This window comes from Centroberyx affinis, unplaced genomic scaffold, assembly GCF_046629955.1.
Source record: "Centroberyx affinis isolate AG114_WGS23_722 - 3 ecotype Tasmania unplaced genomic scaffold, CSIRO-AGI_Caff_v1 ptg000290l_1, whole genome shotgun sequence".
NCBI lineage: Eukaryota > Metazoa > Chordata > Actinopteri > Beryciformes > Berycidae > Centroberyx > Centroberyx affinis.
The window spans coordinates 289,835-308,995 of NW_027278969.1; the positions used below are offsets into that span (position 1 = coordinate 289,835).

At 39.5% G+C, this 19,161-nt stretch overlaps 1 protein-coding gene across 1 annotated transcript in view; it reads left to right on the forward strand.

Moving 5' to 3' along the window:
* ptprk (protein tyrosine phosphatase receptor type K) overlaps window positions 1–8,138 on the forward strand; it is a 106,310-nt gene extending 98,172 nt beyond the window's left edge. The window contains exons 30-37 of the mRNA XM_071514817.1: window positions 122–257; window positions 1,853–2,002; window positions 2,147–2,320; window positions 4,226–4,357; window positions 4,856–4,981; window positions 5,201–5,364; window positions 6,106–6,241; window positions 6,390–8,138. Coding sequence (XP_071370918.1) covers window positions 122–257; window positions 1,853–2,002; window positions 2,147–2,320; window positions 4,226–4,357; window positions 4,856–4,981; window positions 5,201–5,364; window positions 6,106–6,241; window positions 6,390–6,443 — 1,072 coding nt within the window. The 3' untranslated portion in view covers window positions 6,444–8,138. The remainder of the gene's footprint in view (window positions 1–121; window positions 258–1,852; window positions 2,003–2,146; window positions 2,321–4,225; window positions 4,358–4,855; window positions 4,982–5,200; window positions 5,365–6,105; window positions 6,242–6,389) is intronic.
* Window positions 8,139–19,161: the final 11,023 nt, after the last annotated feature.

The following is a 19,161-nucleotide window of genomic DNA, read 5'->3' on the forward strand; positions in this document are numbered from 1 at the left end:
AAAGAAACCTATTTTGCCAAAGCAATATAGAGTAGTATCAGTGGAGGTAATATTAGAAACATGAACAAATGATTAGTAGTAATTAAATTAAATGAAAGTCTCTCTCTCCCTCTCCCTGCAGTGCCGGAGCAGGACGTACAGGCTGTTTCATAGTAATTGACATCATGCTGGACATGGCGGAGAGAGAAGGGGTCGTGGATATCTATAACTGTGTGAAGGCTCTACGCTCCAGGAGGATCAACATGGTACAGACTGAGGTGACTACATTACCCATCATCCATCGACATCAACATCACAGAATACACACACTAAACATTCACCATCAAATCCAACCATCATCATGGTAAAGACTGAGGTAACTGCCATCTACCATCCATTCATTGCATAAATCAAACATTCACCAACCCTAACCCCACACAAACACTCGTTAAGCATAAGCGTAAAACCAGTCACCAATACGGAACACACTGAGGTGACTACATTCTACCATCCATTCATTAAAACATCACATCACCACAGAAACACACTAAACATAAGCTTTAATGTTAACTTTACTCCTTAGTGATATAGTGATCTCTTTCTACCATTTTTTTATGCAGAGGATCGCTAAGGAATGATGGGCAGGTTCAGATCCATAGCATAGATCGGTTAGACAGACAGCACCTGCCATAAATGTAGTGACAGACACCAAAGTGTTCCAGGGATTGATGATGGCTAACCATTCAACACAGTACAGAGAGAGGCAGCTAGCTGCCATCTGCCATCATCTGTTGATAAAATCATTACTGAATCATAAAGATAGACCATGACATTTTGATTTTTTGGCTAGTTAGTTGGCTAGTTTTTGTTCACACTGTTTGTTAGTTTGTTAGCAGACGTGACTGTAACATTCCTCAGTGAAACCAACGGCTAGCAGCCTTGCAACTACCCAATGCTTCAATTGAAGGATGCTAACAAGGCATATTTAGAATAATTGCAGATGTCTGTTGTAGAAATAATTAAACTTCTTTAAATAAAAAATAAACATTTTTTTTTCTAAATTAGTCCAAATAATTAGACCAAGTGTCTTCCTTTCAATACACATTTATAATTTCTTACGCATGCACACACAGTCACACAAATAGAGTAGAGGAAAATGCATCAACTATAAAATTATCAGATCATTAGTTAACCTAGAAATGCTCTAAAACACAAATTCACATCCGCACAGATCCGGCAGAGGAAGTGAATAACTGACGTGTCTCCTTCCTCAAAAACTAATACTGAGGTGCCCTTGAGCAAAACACCTTAGCCCCAACTGCTCTGATGGAGCTGCCCAGCAGCCAACAGTAGATACTCAGTAAACATTCCTTGAGTAAAGAAAGGTTTAACACACAGCATCAACCATTCTCATTCTCATTTATTCTCACTGGAGAATAAAACACATTCACATCCAGCCGTTCACACCAAGGCAGCCTTCAACTCACTTTCTACTCAAAATGTAAATCAAAGCTGCAACTCATTTGCTTGTAATGGAATGTTCTAGAAACTCCAAGAAATTCCATTTATACTGATTGAATCGGAAGTGAATTAAACCAAGCCTTGAAGCATGCACACACGGCCGCCATCTCATCCATGGCTCCATCTCCCATCAGCCATCTCTCCCAGTGTGTGCATGCTCACTTTCAATTGGTATTCTAATATCTGTGTAATTCTGTGTGGGGAGGTGTGTGTGTTGTGTTGAGCAGTGTGTCTGTGTGGGAGTGAGATGTGTGTGTGTGTGTGTGTGTGTGTGTGTGTGTGTGTGTGTGTGTGTGTATGTGTGTGTGTGTGTGTATATGATAATATGTGTGTCTTAAAATTCTGTTTTTAGGAGCAATACATATTCATCCATGATGCCATACTAGAGGCCTGTCTGTGTGGAGAAACAGCCATACCAGTCTGTGAGTTCAAAGCTGCGTTCTATGAGCTGATCCGCATCGACTCCCAGACCAACTCCTCACACCTGAAGGATGAGTTTCAGGTAAGACCTAAACCTAAGTCTCAAACACTATCCCAGACCGTAACCTTGAAGGGAAGGTGGAGGATTTTTAGGAGCCTAAGAATTGCATACCATTAGCTGCAAGCTAACTTCTTATGTTATACGTTTCTCTCTCTCTCTGTCCAGACATTAAACTCAGTGACTCCCCAGCCTCAGCCAGAAGACTGCAGCATCGCATTGTTGCCTAGAAACCAGGAGAAGAACCGCTTTATGGATGGCCTTCCTCCCGATAGATGCCTGCCCTTCCTCATTACAATAGATGGAGAAAGTAGCAACTACATAAATGCTGCTCTGATGGATGTAAGTCTATAACACACACACATGCACATACAAAAAGGATGTGTTATCTTCAACACATCTAGTAAGGATAGTTTGGGACAACTCACATTGTGTGTTGTTTTGCAACCAGTACATGTGCTAATAGACTTGAAAACTAGCGGATGTGTTGCTTTTAACACACATCTCTAGCATGTGTTGTGTAAGAAGGTAAAAAGTAATGTATGATGTCGTCCCAAACTGCAATCACACATTTGTTGAAAATGATACATTCTTTTAACAGGGTACACACAATTGTAGACACAGAGATACACATATACATGTACATGCAAATATATGTACACATATATTTACACAAACACTTTTATGCAATTTTACGCAACGCTCACACACACACACAGACTCCCCTCCCTGTTTGTGTGATGCTGTGTTTGTGGTTTTAGCAGCAGAAGGCTAGAGACAAATCCAGGTTCTGAAAAGACCACTAGCTTCTCTGGCCACCAACCAATCCCTGAACAGCTCACTGGAAATTAACCAATCCCTTAAATGCTGTTTGGCCATCAACCAATCCCTTACAGCCTCATTGTTTCAGGACATTGCCTCCTGGACAGTTTTACATTGGCAACAACTGACATTGCCTCATCATGTTGCCCATGTGCTATCACTTGAACAACAAAGTGATTTAATAAGTAGAAATATAAGGTAAGATAGCAATACCTGATCATCACTTTGTCATAATTGCAAGATAGTGTTTTATAGCAGTTCTGTTTTAATAGATAGTATACGGTGGAGAGGGAAGAAAGATGGGAAGGGGAGGGGTGTAAACATGTGACAAAGTTCATGATCAGAATTAAAACACAAAACGTTATAATAAATCCACAGTATCGACCCTAGTCCATTGAACCAACAGCTCACCCCAGAACAGCCTGGTTTATTAAGGATGTAAGTCACAATTTCAGTGAAATAGAAGTAAAATACAAACCTGTGTCATAAAACCTGGAAAATTAAAGTCAAATGTAATTGCTTACTGTTGCCCCTCTCCAACTAAGCTGTCAGAGGGTAAAACTATAATAATCTGCTAAAATTTATGGAATTCAGTCCAATTTCAAAAAAGATATACTTACTTTTGGCCTCTCTCTAACCAAGCTGTCAGAAGAGTTCCAGGTAATGAGATTTTAATTCAAATCTCCGATACTGGATTTGTTTCATGGCTTCAGTGTCTTTCTGCCACCAGGTTCATGCTTAGTACAGCCATTTACACCCTAATCCCCAACCCTAACCCTGACTCTGACCCTGACCCTCTCATGTTAGATTTGTCTCATGACTTCAGTGCCTCCATCACCAAAATCATTCACACCCATGTCACACATTTGAACAGACATTTTCATTCAGGATGAGCTGGGTTTGGTTCATTTTCAGTTCAGTCAGTTCAAAATGTAAACAGAAACTGCAAGTCTCTTGCTAATTTTAAGGGATTTTTTTCTCAGTTATTTAATAGGTTGTAACTGACAAATTTGTCATGGCAGATGTTTATTCAGTATGTGAACTTTGAAGAAAGTCAACTCCCTGAATTGGCTGAACAGAAAGTTAATTGACCCCAACCCTGATATATGTGTAGATTGTTCAATGTATTTGTATGTGTAAGTGCCATACATATGTGGAACCCAGGCAGTAGGTCCCATGCATGTCCCTCACCCTCACATTTGATAGGCCCACTGCATGATCATGTGGCCACACATCACTCATATGCTTGCTGTATCATATCCCACATCCTGCAAAGTGTCCCACTCTGTTTGAATCCCATTTGAATCCTACTGATCTTACTGCTGGATTCAAATAAGGCATTTAAAGTTTGTGTGTATCTGGAGGAAATGACATCACTGTGTGTGTGGAGGAGGTGACATCATTTTTGTTTTCTGTTACCTACAGAGCTACAGACAGCCTGCGGCATTCATCGTTACCCAGCATCCCTTGCCTAACACCGTCAAAGACTTCTGGCGTCTGGTTTACGACTACGGCTGCACCAGTCTGGTGATGCTGAATGAGATTGACCTGGCTCAGGTACTTCACCCATATAGTATAATCATTTGTTACAGACACCTATATACAGTACACACATAGATATACACAAATAAATACACAGTTACAGTTAATGTAAGTTGGACTAGGGTTTGACCAATATGGGTTTTTGAAGGCTGATATCAATTTTTGGATTGAAGCTGCCAATAGCCAATATTTTGTGCCAATATTCAGTAATTTTAAATTTGACCATTTTCCTGCCCAACCATATTCAGTAGCTGCGGTCTGGAAGGAAACTCCATGATGGCCAATATTAAAGTTTTAATGAAAGGCCAATATCAGCCTAATATATCGGTCTAACTCTAACATGAACTGACACATACTCACCATATTCAAATATTATACTTAATAGAAGTCTTCTGGCAGCTGGAAAAGATGTGTAGGCCAACTGTCTATCCAGCTATTTCTGACTCACTCTCTCTGTGTTTCACTGCAGTCGTGTCCTTTCTATACATACTAACTCTATGTTAATCTGTCCAGGGTTGTCCCCAGTACTGGCCAGAGGAGGGCATGCTGCGTTATGGTCCGGTCCAGGTGGAGTGTATGTCCTGCTCTATGGACTGTGATGTCATCAGTAGGCTCTTCAGAGTCTGCAACCTCACCAGGGTTAGTACTCTTTAATTACATGATGTTGTCATGCTGTGGTTTATGTACAGCGAACTAGCTAATGATTAAGTGTTCAAGACAAGTCTGTGTTACTGAAGTATGTGGTTATACAAACATACTGGAATTCCTCTACACAATCATATCTGTGATCAAGACGGTGCCATTGTTTAAATAGTTTTAAAATTGTGTGTGTGTGTGTGTGTGTGTTTGATTTTCCAGCCCCAGGAAGGCTACTTGATGGTTCGTCAGTTCCAGTATCTGGGGTGGGCGGGGCATAGAGAAGTCCCCGCCTCCAAGCGTTCCTTCCTCAAACTGATCCTTCAGGTTGACCAGTGGCAACGCGAGGGGGAGGAGGGAGAGGGGAGAACCATAGTGCACTGCCTGTGAGTACACACACACACACACACACACACACACACGTTGCAAACATACAGTATCTCATACGCTTCTTTTTTCTCTCACTCTCTCCCCCCCTCTTTCTCTGTATAACAGTGATGTGCTTATAAATGCAATCTGAGGCTCAGTAAGAAAAAAGAGAGCATTCTGGAAAATATGAGTGGATTTGGTAAAGGGAGGATATACAGAGCCAACAAACAATGTGTATATTTCTTTGGAAAGAGATGGCACAACCAGAGTTTAAGTGTTTAAGAGGTTCATATATGAAGACAGTACTCCCACCCAGTCTCTTGACCTTCCCACGCTGTTCGTATTTGTGATGAAGTTCTCAGTCTCAGTTTCTCAGGTAGATCTACTGTATGTCTGGGTCAGATACTCCTTTCAGATCAGGGTTTGAGGTTTTGTCAGGGTGGAGTCAGAGCAAATGTCACTTCAGTCTGCATGAAGGTCCTATATGACAAAGAAACACTTTGTAGCACCAAGTCTTTGGCCAGAGTGGCCAAAGTCTGTCAGAGAGAGCGACACTATGAACCAGCAAGTCTGTCTGCCTGATAACACTCTCAGTTTACTGACAGGCCGGTTTGTTGCCAGTGCGCCAATTTCCATGCCAGTAGCATTGTGTGTGAGGTGGCAAAACCACAAATAAAAAAATATCAAATGCATAATCACTCACACTCATGTCACATAACTCCCTGTTATTCTGTGTGTGTGTGTGTGTGTGTTCATAGGAATGGCGGTGGGCGTAGCGGAGTATTCTGTGCCAGCAGCATTGTGTGTGAGATGGCCAAGAGACAGAGTGTGGTCGATGTCTTCCACGCCGTCAAGAGCTTGAGGAACAGCAAACCCAACATGGTGGATACTCCGGTGAGTTAGAGCGAGGGATAGATGGGTAGCAGGAGATGAGATACTAGACATGCCTACTTAATTCAATATAATCTTAGACTTAACTTCACTGTGTCATTGTATATCTAAAGTCATATGTATGTGTGTGTGTGTGTGTGTGTCTCTACAGGAGCAGTATCGGTTCTGCTACGACCTGGCGCTGGAGTTCATCGAGTCCTCCTAAACAGAGGAGAGAGGAAGAGGCGGAGGAGAACGGCAGAGCGTCTCTTCACCTCCAGTGTGTTTAATCCTTCGCTTTCGCTTGACGTCCCAACTCCCCTCTGCGGTGGCCGTTCTGTAGCATCCATTTTGCGTCCCTACAAGTAATATAGCGTTGTGATCAGTTCAGTTGGGGATGACAAGTGGCACAAGTGAAATCAGCTCATTGTACAGTGTGTTAGTGTCCAGCAAAGGGAAACGTTTCGCCTCTCAGACTTCTGATAAGAAGCATGATGGAGAGGAGTGGAGCGGAGTAGGAGATGTCATCTCCCTTACACTTATTGTACAGATGTTTTTTGAGTGCCAGCGGGCCCCCGTGTGTTTTGGGCCCCATTCAAATGTTTAGCCTCTCGCAGCCCTCCCACGGACTCAGCGCCTCATGCTGTTACAGCCACAGTCCTCGACATGCACTGCACACGTCTCCCTTCCTCTTGCAAGCCACAACCACAGCTATTGATTAAGAGCGTGGATCTCGCATATTTCACTTTTCAGCGGCAGATATGTTAGCCCCACATTCCTGCCCACGCTAGTTTCTGAGTAACTTTACCTACCTGATCATTACAATGTTGTGCATCTCATCATGGTGATGGAGGACACTGTTCATATTCACAGCCAGTACTGGTTAGTTTTACAGCAGGGGGCAGGAGCAAGGGGCTCAAATGGTGCAGCCTGGCCAAACTCTAATGGTTCTGTTTTCTACTCCATACACCAGCAGGATTGTCTTTGCGTCTTCACCTTACATTTCTGGTCATTTCAGTCATCATTGAGTCAGAACATATTACCATTATGTATTTGAGTACTTTATAGCCATTTACAGAAGTTATTCTACATTGGTTACAGTGGTAGGGGGAGAAAACTAAACCGATTCTTGGGAGACTGTCAGATGACATAATAGAATAGAAAATAACATATGTCAATATAAGTTTGCATATAAGATTATATAGTGTCTTATAAACTGACAATGGAACAAAAAACAGCACGTTTATGTATGGAGTATCAGGCTTTTAGAGGCAAGAAAGTTGTTTTTTTTAAACTATCATGAAGTGGAAAATGTAAAAATGTTATGTGTAGAATTTTCACTAAAATGTATACAGTAAAACAAAATGTGATATCAACCATCAGTGCTATGTTCTGCAGCCCCTGATAGCTGCTTTCTATCAGCAGAATTTATTTTCTCTGCTCTCTATGCTTTTGAAGCATCACTTACCGATCTACTGGAAAATGGTACCCTAAATTGTAAAACCCCAATTCAACACGTTAGCTTTTGTACCAAGTGCAACCATGTATCATATGGCATTAGCTTAATCATGTTTGTTCCAGGGCTGGGCCCAATGCACTTTGAATTCAGCCAATTCAGGAATAGGATTTTTTTCAAAATTCAAATATTGACAGACTTTGTGTATGAGGAGGGCGGCTTATCCGCCCTCAGAAATGACTGAGAATGAAAGCTCTTTCATGAGCTATCAAATTGCAGTTTCCATTTATGGTTTGAATGGAATTGGAAGTGAATTGACCCCAGGCCTCATTTGTTTTGTGCACTGATGGCCGACATGTTTTTTTGTTTCGTTTTGTTTATTTTTATTATGTTGTAGCTGATGTTTATTCATAAGCCAAAGACTTTGTGTAAATATGTCTATATGGATAAAGCACATTGTTTGTATTTATTGTTTGTTTACTTGCATTGCTTATAAGAACAATCATTCTTCATTCCATGTTTACTCTACCACCAGCGTTTCTTAAACTATGCGTCGGGACGCAAAATGGGTCGCGAGTTTCCGGTGGGTCCCTACAGGACAAGAGTATTAGTATGTTTTAATGAGCCTGGGTCCCAGGATAAGAGACTACATCTACTCAGTTTGGGTCCAGGCAGAACAAGTTTAAGAACCCCTGATCGAAGCTGTATATTAAAAGCATTAGATGTAGTTTTTGAATATTTAGGTGGAATTCAATAGTAGTATCTTGTTTTCACTTATGAATCTCTGTGATGTTACTGTGGTTTCTTTGTGTAAAAGCCCATTGCTTCTGCTTGTGGACAGTAGAACGTCAGTTAGCCTCAGAAAGGCGACCTCAGTGCACTGACATGCACAGAGTATTTTGGATAAAGGCTCATGTCCCTCTTAAGGTTTTAGTTGGGATAAGCTGTTTATCTGCATCCTCATGTCCCGCTCACCAATATCCCTGAATACACATACCGACTTGTGATGCAAACAGGCTTAGTGAGCGAAATGTGCAGGAGTATGAAACAAAAACATTTATTGTGCCTAATCGTTTGAATTTCCTTGTTGATACAAGCATTTGACAGCATTTTAACCGCATCGCAGACTGCAAACAGGGCTTTGTTGAATGCGTTCTCATGGACGATCAATGTTTTGAATATGTTTTGGACCATGATTCAATGTGTTTCGTTAATCAAAACTCTTCATGAATTCCTAGTGAGGCTTAACAGGATTATTGAACACCAGAAGTGTTTCTTTTATGCACAGACTGGTTCTAAAAAGTTTTATTGTAAATAAAATTCCAGAGGTTCTACTTCAGTCGGAACACTAGCAGTTTTACTGTTAAAGGTGTTGCTGTAAATAGACTCACCAGTACACTGTAAGGCTCTATTGTTGGAGGAACAGCAGAGATTTCACTGATAGATGCAACAGAACGTCACTTCTGTTGTAGATAAAACAGATTGACCTCCTAGAGGACTGAACCTCAAGCTGATGTTGCCTGATGAACATCCGAAGTTTTCACTGCAGACAGAACCTCAGACGGTTCTTATTCTGTAGGTGGAACCTCCGATAGCTGCCACAGTTTTCAGTTTTTCTCTGCAGATTTCTGGTCCGATCCAAAGAATAGAGAGAAAAGTCTGATGAATAATATGAGGCCATAGTACTGAGTTAATGTAGTTGGACAACATTGCTTTCAGCAACGATGGGGATTTGCAAAACGGACTGAATTGATGCAGATAGCATAGAAACCACAAAGACAAAATACTGTTACTTACTGATACTGATAATTGTTGGCAATATTGCCCATCTACATTGCTTCATAGTGTTAAACAGCCAGGCAATAGACTAGTGAAGCAGTCCAAGTAGAGGCCGTTGCCAGAGATTATTGAATGCATCCTCATTGTTAACTATAGACTTAAGAGAAAGTGAGGAGAAAATGTTATTGAGATGTCAACCATTCCTCCTTATTGAGTCTGAACAAATGCCCCTGAAGAATAGCGAATGAAGCTGGTGTCTGGATTGGAGGCCAGTCTGAATATAAAGTTGATATTCATGGTTCATAATTATTCTTGTCTGTAATGTTTGGCTTCTTTGCTGTAATAAAGACAACTTCTTTAATTAAAACTTAAGTGTTTGTTGTGTCTGGCTCGCAAATCAAAATGGTAGAAATAAAAATAATAGATACATAGATCATTTGTACTGGTAAACAATGCTTTATAATCAACTTTCTCTAAAAGTTTAGAAAGAAATGGAAGCTAACAAATTGGCCTACAATCACTGAAAATGGAATGATTCAAACTGATTTGTAAGAGGAAGCTGGGCATGTTTGAAATATTACGGAACAGAGAGATATGTCTAATATAATTTCAATTTCCTCTTGGATCCTTGGAAATGTTTAATTTCTCCAACAGGGTTTCTGCTTCTTGTAGAATCTGAGCCAAAGCACAAAAAAAGCAATTCCAACTTTACAAGAAACCTTATTACACTTTATGTTGGTGTTTATTTTGGCAGCATTTTGGCACTTTCATAGCAAACCTGATATTGCATGACTACTTTCTCTAGGGATACAAATACTGGAAAAAAATATATAAATGCAACATGCAACAATTTCAAGGATTTTACTTAGGAATTAACATTTGAGAGAAATAAGCTTTTCATGAAAAAAAATTATGGGATGTTTTTATTTTAGCTCATGAAACACGGGACCAAAGCTTCACATGTTGCATTTATATTTTTCTTCAGTGTATATTTCATTTATTTGACAATAGTGGGCCTTTAATGCACTGTTAACAGCATGATATAAATGAAATAAACTTGGTCCCTATAAAGTAATCGGTATTAACAGACATGCTCTCATTTTGTCTTATATTATCTTTACTTTTTTGTCAACTCTTAAAGCTGCACTAGGCAAGATTTTGATTTAACAAGGACACACAGTGGAGTGCCATCGGTGCAAAGCAGCCTACAGTGTGTCTGTAGACATTGTCATGCCTCCTAACAGCCACTAGGGGTCAGACAGGCTAACTGTGAGGATGTGAGTGAGTGAGTGAGTTACTTTACCGGTCCATGAGTTGTTTCGCATCTAAAAATCCATGTCCATCTTAGCAGCCTAAAAACAAGTGGAACTGCAACAGAGAGGAGCGTCCCATCCAACCCAGATGAGAAAGTGACAAATCGAAAGTCGAGAGCAAAATAGGAAACTGTCTCCCAAACAGCCGTGAACTCTGACACTAAGAAGGTCTGAGGAGTGTCCAGCTTACTACATGATTTCTGGACAATGAAATCCTTCAAACAGTTATGTGTTACTGCTGCTTGGGGCAGCCAAAGTGCAAAGCCTAGTGCAGCTTTAAACATGCCCTCTCCTTATTTCTATGCAGAAGTATTGCCAGGAAGGAATGATGATGTTTTTCATGTTTCTACATTATTTTTTGGTACACAGTAGAGGGAGACAGGAAAGGTCAGACAGAGAGAGAGAGAGGTTAACATGCAACAAAGGTCATGTAGCTTGTCAGATTCAAACTTTGTTACATGGCTGAACACTCTGAGCTACTCAGCCACTTGGGAGGAATGGACTTTGGTGAGTATCTTTTTTCTTTTCAATTACATGGATATACTGAATATTCTGCTTCATGTTAACTTCCATGTCTCTCTCAACAAGATACTCTCACCTGATTGGACATCTTGGTCAACGGCAACACTAACCCACACAGAAATGAATCAGAAAAGCCCCATCTATGAAGCTATTCTGCATCCTAGATATTTTCCAATGATACAATCCTTTCCCCAACTTATCGCATTTTTCACGTTGCTCATTAGCAGGACATTGTGTTTACCGATGTGAGATGTGGCGGTGTTTGCGTTGAGAGGTCATTAGATGGTCTTGTTTCTCTTCATTAATTGGTGCTTCTGTTGTTGAATGGCAGCCTGACAGTGACCCCGTGAGAGGGAAGGAGCTCCCAGGTTGTTGAGGTGAGAGGAGGCAGACAGAGAGAGCCGTAACAAGTGTGAACAGGCTGAGTGTGTCTGTGTTTGTGTGTTCAGCTTAACAGCTATGGAAGCAGCTGAGGGAGCAACAGCACCACAGCCATTCACACCTCTAATAAGGCGGCTGTGAAGTTGCACCACAACGGGTGATTGACATTAACCTGTTCCGATTTCACTTGTCCCACAGATGAACTTACTTGTCCAAATTTCCAGGTAAAAATGACAAATATCACGTTGATGTAAGTGTTAAAACCGTACCACTCAGAGGTAAAGATGAATTACTAGAATTTCTTTGTATCAGCTTTATCATCATTTTCCATTTGTCTTTATTGCTTATAAGACTTTGTCAGTGTATGTATTCTTTTTTTCTAACTTATTAACAATAAACATGATGGCCAGAAATTCAGTTGAGGGCCTACATAATATGACAGCAACCAGTTTGACTAAAAAGACAGACACCCACACCAGCTAAATATAAAATAAACAGTCAAATAGACAGCAAGACTAAATCCATTCACAATCATTGTATTTGTTCCCAAAGTAGTCCATTGTTGTGTGTCAATTAACAATTAACAGTTCAAAAGTAGCAGTTCATCATTTCTATTTTTATGAGCCTACTGGTATCATTTTGACAAAATGCAAAACGTTTCATATTGAATTATGGATTGTAATGTTCATATACTTATCAGTCTTGCCCTTAATAAGCACAGCAGGTTTTATTTGTTGAGTTCATAATGTCCGGTTTAAAAGAAGATGCCAGAGTGAGCGTGGTGTCCAGATGTCTTTATTGATACTCTCCCTTTTCAGGTACATAATACACTTATATCATGGTGTTGCTATGAACATGTGTTTCAAAAGGAACTGTAGTGTTTTGAGAAATGGTTTTCACTGTTAACATGTACAGAGAAACGTTCCGGTCTACTCTCTTGAATTAGCAAGAGGCAAATAACATGTGCTTCACTAGCGAGATCGAGAGGAAGTAATACAGTGGTTCTGTTCTAACTAATAAAGGAGCTAGAATAATTTATGTTGGTTTAAAATTAAGGGAATGCCTTAAATGATGAATGGGGTAAATGATAAGACCGGTTTATATGGGTAATGTACATACTTTATGAGGCCTAGTCTGTTTTCCAAAAAACAAAAAACGTACACAGTATGTATACAGGTATTAGACACCATTGTAATGGGACATCGGTCATACTTGACTTTCATAAATCATTACATGGGTCCAATCTAGCAACATAGAAGAGGAGACTCCATTCTTATTACAGCATCACATGCCATGGTATCTCATTATTCAGTCCGTTTGGTGATAGGGTTTGTAATGTGTATATCCAATGCACTTTTCTCTGATTCAAGATCTTCTCAACATCGCCACCTCTATCTGGTGGGTTCACCTTTTCTATACCACAGAACCTGAATGATGAGATGTCATGTTTACAATCATTGAAGTGAACTGCCACTGGATATCCTCTATCATTTCTCCTGATAGAGCTCTTATGTTCGCTTATTCTACGACCGATGTCCCATTACAATGGTGTCTAATCCCTGTATACATACTGTGTACATTTTTTGTATATAATATGTGGTTATTGGGATAATTTGTTGCACTTCTGACTATTTGATTCCATAAGATATTGTATTGATTGAGTCTTTACCCTACTGATGTCATGATGGCCTCACAGCTGAGGACACAGTGGGGAGGAGCTTTATCTATTTAAGACATCTGAATGACAAGATCCACTTAACTAGTCTGACGAAGGTCCGGTTGGACCGAAACATAACTGTACAATAAAAGGTGTTGCATTGCAAGTAGAAACCGGAACCGGAAACCGCAAGACATTTGTAAATAACACACAGCAAAGCCACTGCACTACGGAATCCTATGAAGGACATACATTGCAAAGCACCGTGCATAAATGCTAACACTAATATGGACTAATGTGGAATTATGCAATTTACCATCCTCTGCTATACAGTAGTAGGATCACTGGCCAAACTACATTGATTATGACCCTAACCTGTTGGATTGTTTGTACCTTACTTGGACTGGGAGGGATTTATGTGACAATCCTTGGTGCATCTGAAGAGAATTCCCCTAAATATGATTCATGTAAACTGGGATGTATTGTAATTTTCTACTCATCTACTCACTAATCTCATTTTATTTCCCAACAATCATCATGGTCTGCATATACCTGAAGATTCTGCAGGTAGCGCAGAGACAAGCATGCAGGATCCACAACGCTCAAGCATCTATCAGCAAGAAGGAGCTAAAGGCCGTCAGAAGCTTTCATTACTGCCAACACAAAAGCTTTTTCTGATATCTCTGCACCCCAGAACTCATCTGAAATATTATCGTGGATTTCTTATTTCAATTCAACATTCAGTCCTTTCATCTATGCATTCTTCTACAGTTCTTTCAGGAAGGGATTCAGAATGATCATTTCTGGCAAAATATGTCTAGTTAAAAATCAGTAGTTACTCAATTGTTTTCTCACTGATTCTCACTCCATTATTGTTTGTGCTGTGTAATCTCTATTATTTCCCTCTAGCAGCAATTGCCATGCAGAGCCCATGGGATTGATTGGCAGCCTTGTGAGGTGTGAATGTTTGCCAATGCTTGCTATTTACATCACACCTGAAGGAGAAATGGTTGCAAGCAACATATGCAAAAATGAATTAAGCATTACTGCAAAATTACCTAGATTGTGCTTTGCTTCAGCATTCAGCAAGTATATTGCAGATGTCTTTTTTTTACCAATCAATAACATTAAATATTGCATGTATGGCAGTTTAAGTTTCCTCTCCATTTTTGTCTGTCCTGATCAGAGTTAAACTTATTTAATTGGGACAAAAAATGAACAATGTAGCACTGACATTTACATTCAACAATATTATAATCTATAACTACATGCTACAAGATCAAGTGTATTGTCGTAGTTTAGAACCTATATCTGATATAAAATTGACTTGATGACTTACTCACATTTGGCTACTGCAAGTCTTTTGCAAAGCTTCTATATGACTTTATCAACTAAATGAAATCACTTTGAAATCACCAAATATATGAAAGGGAGAGTATGAGGCAGTTTTGTGAACAATTAGCTATGAGTTGTGAGTGTAGTTTTTCATGATGTATGTGTTCCTTACAGTATATTATGATATATCTATAGTGATCATGCCTCTGTTGTGTTGTCAATCCCAGTCTCTGTTCCAGCTCTAATAATTTATGTGTGGCTGAGTGCTCCACTCTGTGGTGCAGCTGCATCACTGCACCTCCTGGAAGCTCCAATATTTTCATTGCTAAATTAAAATAGTGTCTCTGACAAGCTTGCCGTTTTCTTCAAAAAGTTTAATTTGCATAATTATTTACAACTGATGGTTGATAGCAGTACTTCAAAGAGGCAAAATATACTGAACCACATTGATAAAGCAGGGAAATAATAAAATGATATAAATAGTTCAAACCTTTTCAAAACCTTGCATTTAGAAAAGAAAGTTTACAATTCATTTCTAGATAAACAAATATAGAAATCAAATATTTAGCTTAATATGCAAATGAATCATACAAACACAAATTGATCTGTAGAATGCTGCAATACTGAACAGCAATGAAACACCAAATAATACATTCATTTTCACTATCCTGCATGCTATCTGAAGAGCTTATAAAATAATGTTGACAAAGAAAAGTGAAACAACAGAAACATGGTCAAGAGCGGAAAATAGTTCCATTTAAAGTAGGCATATATTATATATTTATATATGTATATTTCTGTACAAATACTGAATATTTGGCATTATATTCATCCTCATTATTGATATATCTAACAATTCAAAATAGTTTTAAGCTAAACATCTACCTTTATGCTATCAAATGTTTCTCATGTCACATTCCAAAACCCATAAGAGGCCTTTTGCCATTTGTACCCACAGCCACAACACAAGACATTTCTCCACCAAAGGCAAACAAAATTGTGACTGCTCTCTCTCCTCATAAAACATTTCAACAAAAACAACAGCACAGGTATAGGAAACGTTTCTCTTCCCAGGGAGGCTTGCAGTAGCTTCTAACGCCAAACAATACAAAAAAAATGCAAATGTGGGCATACATATGCCCTATATTCCAGTTGAATTATGAATGTGTGTCTTGCAAATGCTGCAGAGACAGTCAGTACTGCCACCGATTACAATGTATGTAGACTGACTCAGATTGACTAAGGCCCATAATACTAGTTCATGGGCATTGTAGGTGCATGTTGCTTACACTAGGCATGGGGATTGGCAAAAAAAAATGGGACAAAACCAACCTGAATAACATAAAAGGACAAGAAAATAGGACAAAATATTATCGATCATAACTGTAAGCAATAGCTTTGCCTCACAAGGTTTTCTGTATATCACGGCCTAAACAAAACAAAATGTCTGTTTAAGCAGCTCAGCAGCTTAACAGTATTTTGGGTTTGTCAGAAGTCTACAGAGCATGATGAGTCCACCATCTGAATGAAGCTTATTGCTAGAGGAGCACATGTACTCTGGTACAGCCCGGTATTCATGTAAGCATCATATCAAATATGGTCCATAATTGCTCAGTCCCTATGTCATATCATTGGTAATGACTGATATTTGGTTTGTGACAACATTGGTCTAAACTACGTCTTTAAAAGTCACATGCTTTATGAGAAGAGAGAGCAAGCAATAGAAAGAGATCTTTGCAGTGCAACTGCATCAGAAACAAGGAGAAAAGGTTTCAATGAAAATTTCAAAATTTGACGGGGGTCTTATTTGAAAGGACTCGTACTGGAGAGAGATCCTCAAGTTTAGGGGAATTCAGGGCTCCATCTTGAGGATATATTTTGTCACTGCTGTGGTAGTGTGTAGTGTGTGTGTGTGTGTGTGTGTGTGTGTGTGTGTGTGTCTGTGCACGGGCACGCGTGCATTTGATGCTTTTGGTGTGTGCCGATTGTCAGAATTAACAAAAAATTGCAAATTTAGGAAAAGTACAAGGAGAGAGGTCAATTAATTTAAGCACCTATACTGACTTCGCTGAGGTTTATCTTTAGGACAACTATCAAACAACAATGTTAGTCCAAAATATGGTGCCACAAACTGTGTTGTAAAAAGCTTTAAATAATTAATATCTTGATTCAGTAGTGACCCAACAGGAGCAAAGAAATCAAAACCTTACGAAAACTGACCCCTTTAAAGGGGTCCACTTATCACATCCATATGAATCATTTTAGAGTCCTATGTTAGCCGACTTTTCTTTAAATTATGTAATTAATCAACCAGCATACATTAAATCTGGGAATGAAGTGGCAATGGGCAAACTGTATCTGAATGAGTTAGTGTCGGTGTGGCACGCATAGGATGAGGATGACATCAAAAGTTCCACACATCTTCACTGCAAAGCCAAACTGTACTGTGTGGCTCTGTGTGTCTGTAGCAATCATCCTGGCACAATGAACACTACGCTGTCAGTGCTGTGTAAATGAAAGGTGATCTGCACTGGGGCCTGCAAGCTGTGCAGCCCCACAAAAGGTACTGCTGCATAGTACACAGGCATGACAAAGTGCTCCTGTGGAAATTAGAAATACTCCTATACTTCACCGTGAGGTAAATAGCTGTATGTGTGCCTGCCTGTCGTTGTATGAAACACTATTGCACGTTTTTTAGCTGGTCAAGTTTTGTCAGTCTCCAGTTTCTGTAGATGAGATGCCAAAACAGGCATTAGAAAAATGTCACAAGATTACAATATCACAGCTAGGAGGCAAAATAGAAGAAACCCTTCAAATACATTATCTTTTATGATTTGCTGATAAGGATCTGACATGCAGTCTGGTACGTTTGGCACACACACGCATACACACATACAGTTCATACTAGATACTGCGCGGTATACATCTTCATATCCATTCACAATAATCCTGCCCATTGCATTTCCTGTGCCAATGAATTCCTAACAATCACTATGATTTCAGTGGAGCTTTGTCTGATGTCATAAATTGAGTTAGAACTAATAACAAAACAAACTTAAAATGCAATATTGTACTATGGTGAATTATACCAAAACATCTGCATGATCTGAACTCAAGAGGCAGTAACTGTCATGAAAAAATAGCCAAATATCAAGTAAAAGAAAGAAATCCTTAGGTCTCATTTCATCAAATCATCCTTTGATATCCTCTTAACTTTATTGTGCTGAAGTTTTATTATGGTAGGACGTTTGAATCAGTCAAATAGAAATGTAAATTGCTAGTTTGAATTCTGCAATCCAACCCATCCTTTCCAGCCCTTTGTAATGGTATTAAAAATCAAACCTGCACTCGCAGAGGTGTTGCATTCCTTTCACATAGCTCAACCCAAAACATTCATTCACAAAGTCCTATGAGAATCAAATTGTAAGGCACCTGAGGATTTGTCATTTACATAGTTGCCAAACTCCTAAGTCCCTCTTAACGTGATGGAAAAACATATGAGACACAAGCCTGAAAGAAGGAAAAAAAATAGTTTGGGTTTCATCAGAAGCGGCATGCTATGACGAATAATCCTAAGGTATACAACTAAAAAAAAAATGGTACCATAATTATACAATAGCCCCACATGATACCACAAAAAACATTTCTCTAATATCTAGAATTCTGATGTTATCATCCACAAGTTGTGTTTTATGCAACTGTACCACGGAGCAGTACATCACTAGCAGCAGCTGGTGTCCCTGTGATTTTTGAGGACGTTTTCTGATATAAGCCTTGTTGAAGTGGCACGTTTTTGGTGCAAAACAGCGGAAGTGACATCATTTTTCATTCAAGCTAGAGACTGTGAGGTTTTGAGTCAACAGACTATCATTCTCAATGGCCATCCTTGTCATTCTACTGTCCCTCTTACTCTCACCCACTTGGTTTGAGTCAGGCTTCACGGTCAAGCATGGACTAGTTGACCAAATAGAAAAGATAATTAAGTTGGATATTTTGTGCTAAACCAACCACATATGGGTATACAGCATCACCACCTCTTTCACTTCTCAATTGCCTAATCAATTTGGAAAGGTAATAAAACAAGTGCAAAAAAAATATCGAATTGACGACAAAAGAAAAAAACACAAAGCTATCAAAAGACGAAGAACTCTATGTAGGTAGGATTTGTTGAGGCAAGCCTGGATTGATTACGAGAGTACCAGATTGTTGACCACTAAACATTATGGAATCACAGTATGCAGTCTGTGGGAAGTAGACTCGATTCGCATGACTTGCAGTCAGGTGGAAGAGCAGTTAGATTGTTAAAGTAATCCATAAAGTGTTGCCATACTTCGGAAAAGCTGTCATTGGTCCCTCTGATTGCAAACTTACATAAACTTACTGTGAAGGTGGAGTTAGATATTTCTAAGCTAACAGTGTTCTCCATCAGGCCAAAAGAGCAGTGAAGGCAATGATATGAGTCATGCTAGACGTAGCCTACAAGGGAAGAACAAAGATGGAA